The sequence below is a fragment of the Juglans microcarpa x Juglans regia genome, chromosome 5S (assembly GCF_004785595.1).
Source record: "Juglans microcarpa x Juglans regia isolate MS1-56 chromosome 5S, Jm3101_v1.0, whole genome shotgun sequence".
Lineage (NCBI taxonomy): Eukaryota > Viridiplantae > Streptophyta > Magnoliopsida > Fagales > Juglandaceae > Juglans > Juglans microcarpa x Juglans regia.
In genome coordinates, this window is record NC_054603.1 from 10,938,252 (window position 1) to 10,945,293 (window position 7,042).

Below are 7,042 nucleotides of genomic sequence, written 5' to 3' on the forward strand. Positions count from 1 at the left end.
ACCGAATCTCTCTCTCTCTCTCTCTCCATCTCTCTCTCTTTCTCTCTCCATCTTCCTGCATACTGATGGCACCCATGACTTTCAATTCTTTATAATGTTCATTATTATTTAGCCAAAAAAATGCAGTTATTAGCCACACATTCATTATATAAGTTTGCATAAAGTTCAATACCTCCCCCTACCCTACAAATCTATGGCTCTAATTGCATCTTGTGTGAGTTTCAATTTACACAGTCCTTTGATCTATTTGTGTCATATCATAAATTAATATTAATATGTATTGATGTAAGAAGTCTGAACGCCACATTCATGATCACTTCCTCGTGCTAAATCCAGCGGTGATTTTCAGTACCTCATAAATCCCTCTTTACACTTTCTTATCTCATATGTATATAGAATATCGTAATAACCTATCATAACATCCTTCACCGAGACATTCAACAGAATTTGACGAGTCTTCTTTTTATTTAGATGGACAAAAGCTGGATGAATTTGGGTGATAGACTTGTATCACCTGCATATGCTGAAGGGGTTAAAAATTTCCTCACAATGGCACAAAACCATTGTGAGGAAAGTGATCGCATTCGGTGTCCCTGCCGTATATGCTGTAATAACCACTTCTTGCCTATATTTGAGGTGGAGTCTCACTTGTTCATAAAAGGGATCAATCCAAATTACACTCAGTGGATATTTCATGGGGAGGAGGAAACACTCCCCATCATTGATGACGACACTGATCCCGGGGTTGGAGTTGAAGAGAAGTACATTGATGACATGGACCGTATGTTAGATGACATCCGAGCAGGCACATTCGAAGATGCACCTGAAGACAACACTACATCGTCAACTCAGCCATCAATACCACATCCCTCCCCAAACTCAACTTTTGACCAACTATTACAGGATGCTCGACCTCCTCTTTTCGACGGCTGCACTAAATTCTCAAAGCTCTCATTCGTTGTGAAGTTGTTACATATTAAAAAGCTTGGTGGGTGGTCAATCAAGTCTTTTGATATGCTCATAAGCCTTCTGCGGTCTGCCTTTCCTGATGCTAAATTGCCTAGTTCATATCAGGAGGCAAGGTCATTGGAGCGAGGGTTGGATTTCAAGTACCACAAAATACACGCATGCCCAAACGACTGCATTTTATTCTGGAAGGAATATGCTGATCTTAACGAGTGCCCTATATGTAAGGCTTCGCGTTGGATGCCAAATACACATGGGTCACGAGTGATCCCACAAAAAGTGCTTCGGCATTTTCCTTTGAAGCCAAGATTGCAGCGTCTCTTTGTGACAGACAAGATAGCGTGTGATATGAGATGGCATAAAGAGCAACGGGTACCCGATGAGACTAGTATGAGACATCCTGCTGACTCTCAGTCCTGGAAGACATTTGATCAAGCCCATTGTTGGTTTGCTAGGGATGCTCGCAATGTTAGGCTCGGTCTGGCAAGCGACGGCTTCAATCCCTTCAACAACCTAGCAAAACCGTATAGCATTTGGCCAGTGATTCTTGTCCCGTATAACTTGCCACCGTGGTTATGCATGAAAGACCAGTTCTTCATGACATCACTCATTATCCCTGGTCCAAAATCACCAGGGAATGACATTGATGTGTATTTGCAGCCGTTAATTGATGAGTTGCTTGAACTCTGGGAACATGGGGTACCTACATATGATGCTTCTACAAAGGAAATGTTCATGTTGCATGCTGCCTTATTGTGGACAATTAATGATTTCCCTGCATATGGAAATCTTTCTGGGTGGTCAACAAAAGGGAAATTGGCATGTCCCTCTTGCAATGCAAGCACAGATTCTATTTGGTTGAAGTATGGTAGAAAACAGTGTTATATGGGACATCGACGTCTCTTACCGGCAGGTCACATTTGGAGGACGAGGAAAGAGTTGTTCAACAGTAAAGAAGATTATCGCATGCCACCAAATTGGGTTGAAGGAGCAGGTCTCTTAACTCAACTACAAATGCTTGGAGATGTCCAATTTGGAAAATCTTGTGGGAAGAGAAAACGCCCTGCAGAACAGTTGAACTGGACAAAGAAAAGCATATTCTTCAAACTACCTTATTGGTCAATGTTGCGGCTTCGACATAATCTAGATGTTATGCATGTTGAGAAGAACATTTCTGATAGCTTATTGGGCACTTTAATGGACATTCCTGGCAAAACAAAAGATAATATAAATTCTCGGCGTGACTTGGAGAACTTGGGCTTCAGAAAAGAATTGCATCTTAAGTCTGAAGGTGGACGTGTTACAATGCCACGTGCATTGTACACATTACATGGAGATGAAAGGAATAAATTCTGTGAGTGGCTCGCTGGGGTTAAATTTCCAGATGGGTTTGCCTCCAATGTCACACATTGCGTATCTGTACGTGATTGCAAAATCACTGGCCTCAAAAGCCATGACCATCATGTTTTCTTGCAACGATTGCTTCCTATTGTTGTTGGGGGGTTCTTAAGGAGTGATATTGCATTGGCATTGACTGAACTTAGCAGTTTCTTCAAAGAGTTGTGCGCCCGAAACCTGGATGTGAATCGCTTATCCCAGCTCCAACTTGATATCGTCACCATTCTATGCAAATTAGAGATGATATTTCCTCCTTCTTTTTTCGATATTATGGTCCACCTAGCTGTCCATTTACCGGGTGAGGCCATACTCGGGGGTCCAGTTCAATATCGGTGGATGTATCCGTTCGAAAGATATCTTGGCAAATTCAAGCGGTATGTTAAGAATAAAGCCCGTCCAGAAGGTTCAATAGCGGAAGCCTACATTCACATCGAGTGTTTGACATTTTGCTCCATGTATCTCCAAGATGTTGAAACGAAGTTTAATCGAGCGGACCGCAACATTGATGGTGGAGAAGAGGATACTATAGATGGTTTCAAAGTTTTCAACCAAAGACTTCGTCCATTGGGTATAGCTCGTAATGTGCAATTACAAGATAAACTCCGCACCTCAGCCATATGGTACGTGCTTAACAACGGTATCGAGATTGGACCTTATCTCGAGTAAGCAATCATGACTTCCTTTGTGCTTTTTCGAAACGACCTACTACTATCTCGTAGACTTTACGTAACTAACTAATATTGATTGGCCGATTGTGTTCTCCAAATGCAGGGAGCACTATGAGAAATGTAGGTTGTCAAACCCAAATTCTGTCGATCGTACGCATCAAACTGAGTTTCCAACTTGGTTCAAGCAACGTGTAAGTTAGCAATTGGACTAAATTCTATCTACTTATAATTAACCCGACCTTGCTTTTGAGTATGTACTTGAAAGTATAAGTTCAAAATTTTTGGGTCGCTATTTGTGTAGGTTCAAGACCAACGTACGGGAAACCCACCACGGGTGTCCGCTGATTTGTATGCGTTAGCTTGTGGTCCTGACCCTTGGGTTGCATCATATGCTGCCTGCATTATAAATGGTAAACGGTTCCATACGAAGCAGCTTGAACTTCGCCGGCGATCACAAAATTCAGGAGTGTTGGTAACTGGTGACGAAGATACTAATAATTTAGACTTTTATGGTGTTCTTAATGATGTTGTGGAGTTACACTACATGGGAGGTCGTCGAGTGTACTTGTTCAGCTGTGATTGGTTTGATGTTAGTGATAAGAAGCGTGGGGTACGAGTTGACGATCATTTAACTAGTGTCAACATGGACAGAACTTGGTATAAGAATGAACCATTTGTGTTGGCATGCCAGGCTTCCCAGTGTTTTTACATTAGAGATATAAGGTCGAAGGGGAACTGGTATGTTGTGCAGAAGTATAATAATAGGAATGTGTATGACATTCCACCAATGCCAAGGGTTCAAGATGATATTGATGACGAATCAAGTGAGGATGATGTATATCAAGAAAATGAGCCATCATATGATTATCCACTTTTACATTGTGATGCATATCCAGTATCAACTCCACTTAGTAGGACTGATATAGAACCTATCCACATTGATGCACGAGGCCATATGGCAGTTGGTGGTGAGCCTAGACATTCAACAGACTTTATTGATGATGGAATGGTTCCATCTGGTTCCGGAGATGGTTATGGTGATTGGGAATATTCAGATGAAGAGGACCTATCCACCGATGAAGAAACGGAGTCAGAATAGGCATCTGCCAACCATTGGAAACCAGGTGAACAGCGAGTCAGAAGAGGCAGCCTTCATGGATTGGATCGTATGCTGGGTTGCAAACTGCACTTTATTACAAATTTTTCTAACTTTTTCATTGGGTTTTTTCGTGGACCCTGAAATAGCAGTATTAATGAGGGTACTTCATGCAAATATATATAGTTTCACAAATTGACATTTTAATGCATTATCTTATTGCATGGTTGCTATGGTTATGTTTCCTCTAAATAGCTTCATGTAATTAACGTTTGCTATTGTTGAATCTCAGGTAGACGGAAATAGGAGACTTTTGGACACTTTTCAAGGCAAAATCCATCATAATCTCATCTCAACCCATGGAGTTAATGAGAAGCATAAACGGCCCAGCTAGATCATTGCCCAGTGTACGAGGAACCCGTCGCAGGACTGGTATGATGTACAGATGTAGTGCACGCAGGCCACGTGGAGTCCGCATTGGAGACGCTAGTTCAGATGATGAAACGCAACCTCCAAGCCCTCCATTGGAGACTCCTTGTGCGAACCCATGTCTGGAGACAGAGGCAAACAGAGAACCCTCCCCGAGGGAACAACCAGATCCTCTTCAAAGTAATCAGATCGGTATAGTTGACAATGATATACGAGGTGAATTTAATGGGCTATATCGTTGTTGTGTAAGATTGCTTTAAACAAATGAGACCCCTAACGCAACCTTATTGTGATTATGTCATACAGGTGAGGATGTCCCGCCTGTGCCTGTATCCAACCAGGCACATACGAGACGTGGTCGCGGGCCGACGAAGTGTACTGAATTTGAAAAATTACGTAAGCATGGAAAAGTGTTGTTGAAGATAAATAGTGGAGAAACAGCACCATGTTGCGAGAATGCAAACATGTTTACAACACGTTTAAGCTGGATCATTAAACATCACTGCAACATGAGCTACCCAAGATGGAGTGATGTACCCCAAGAGCATAAGGATGAATTAATCGATCGTGTTCGGGTAAGACTTTTATACTTTGATGTTGATCATTAAAAATTTATACTATAACTAATATTCACAAGTGATCACCCTAAATTTTAATGGGCTATGCAGGGTGATTTTGAATTGGATTGGGACTTAGAGAACCATCAATTGGCTGTGACTAAACAGCTTCGTAAGCGCTTTAATGCCTTCCACCACCAACTACATCAGATATATATGTCATATGGCAGCCATGACGAGGTATTGGCGACTGGGACTAGTTTGGTCACCCCCCTAGTATGGTTTAAGCTCTGTGAACGATGGGGTAGCGAGGCCTTCCAGGTATGCATTCTGCGTGTTCAATCATTAAACCCAGACTTTTCATGGGATATGGATTACTATATGTACTTTTGCTTAAAATGCTGGTTTTCAATGACAGAAAATAGCAAGTAAAAATCGGGACAATAGAAGGATGCTGAAAATTAACCACACAACTGGTCGCAAATCCTTTGTGAGGATGCTAGAACAAAAGGTATAAGGTTTGAAAGCTCATGTCATGGCAACCACACACTAACATAATGTTAAATTTAGGATGTAGATTTTCACGAAAGGGGTATATAAATTAGAACCCATGCTTTCTCTCATATATGATCAACAATTTTTGTTTAGCATTTGTTTGGATAGTCATTTAGTAGTGATTAACCTTTCCATGCCATATGTAATATATTATCTGATTGAATATGTTATATGCACACGTACCACACACATGTAGCGTGCTGAAAATGCAAATTTGGTGGACTTCTACAAGGAAACCCACTGGTCCAAGAAGAAAGATAAATTTGTGACACCTGCTACCGAAGACATTTATGTGAGTATATTATAGCATAAATTTTGTATGTTAAATGCAATGACGGAATACATATTTATCAGATTGAATCATAAAAATGCATTATTAGGACATATAAGTTCATAATCGGTTCATTATGTCATATTGCAGAAGGATATGGTAGGAAAGCTGGATAATTTAGAACCAGACAAACGAACTGATGAAGCAGCAGCGGGTGTATTCAGAGAGGTACTTGGGCGTCGACCGGGTTATGCAAGAGGAATGGGAGAGATGGTGATCCCCGAGTCTACAAGAAAACACTCCTTGGCACGAGAGAAAGAGTATATAGCTTTGATTGAAAAACATAAGAAAGAGGCTGAAGCTTCCAAGATTGAGATGGCGTCAATGAAGGCAAACATGGAGGTTATGATGGAGAAACAAAATGAAACCGATCGTATGTTGAGGGCCATCTTAGCTGCGAACCCGTCCCTCATTAAGTCTCTTCGAGAGACTCAGTGAGGATATTTTTTGGGGTTAAAAATATGGGAATTTTTTTTGCGGTATTTTGTGGTGCATTTTTGGCCTAAGATGGTGGATTGACAAGATATATATAGAATATATATCCAATGGGAGGTTATATGTATATGTTTTGTGGGAGCAAGCTGGGTTGGGAAAGCATATGTATTGGCTCAAGTTATATCCAAAGGAATAGGTATGATAATATGTACCAAAAATTATGAGATGATGTTAGGCCTCATACTTACATGAGTCAAACATGTAAGTATCTACGCTTTAATGCTTTCACTATACATATCGATTGGGTGTAGTACTGGCATGCTTAACAACATTTGGTTGCTTGTTGTACAGGCTAATTCATACCATATTGGATGTACTCTCTCTCTCTCATGGGTGGGGTCGTCTTACGCTAGAGCCTAAGACGTGTCCTGGGATTTTGTAATCATGGTTCCTAGTGCATGTTATGTTCTGATGGTACGTGGTAGCACATTTTGTCTAATGCTTGACTAGACAAAATCATCTTGCCCAAATTCACGGAAGGCTGAACAAGCAAGTGATGTCTTCATTCCCCTATGCGATTTACATCTATTATGCAGTTCTATACAAA

General features: G+C 41.0%; 2 protein-coding genes across 2 annotated transcripts; both read left to right on the forward strand.

Annotated features, from left to right (window-relative positions):
- The first annotated feature begins 471 nt into the window (after positions 1-471).
- Positions 472-4,131, forward strand: LOC121267089. Its single transcript, XM_041170966.1, has 3 exons — positions 472-3,026; positions 3,136-3,223; positions 3,334-4,131. Exons 1-3 carry the CDS (start codon positions 472-474, stop codon positions 4,129-4,131), a joined length of 3,441 nt encoding a protein of 1,146 aa, XP_041026900.1.
- Positions 4,132-4,941: 810 nt separating this feature from the next.
- Positions 4,942-6,438, forward strand: LOC121267090. The gene is made up of 5 exons (XM_041170967.1): positions 4,942-5,132; positions 5,226-5,435; positions 5,533-5,625; positions 5,866-5,961; positions 6,091-6,438. Exons 1-5 carry the CDS (start codon positions 5,022-5,024, stop codon positions 6,436-6,438), a joined length of 858 nt encoding a protein of 285 aa, XP_041026901.1. The 5' UTR covers positions 4,942-5,021.
- Positions 6,439-7,042: the final 604 nt, after the last annotated feature.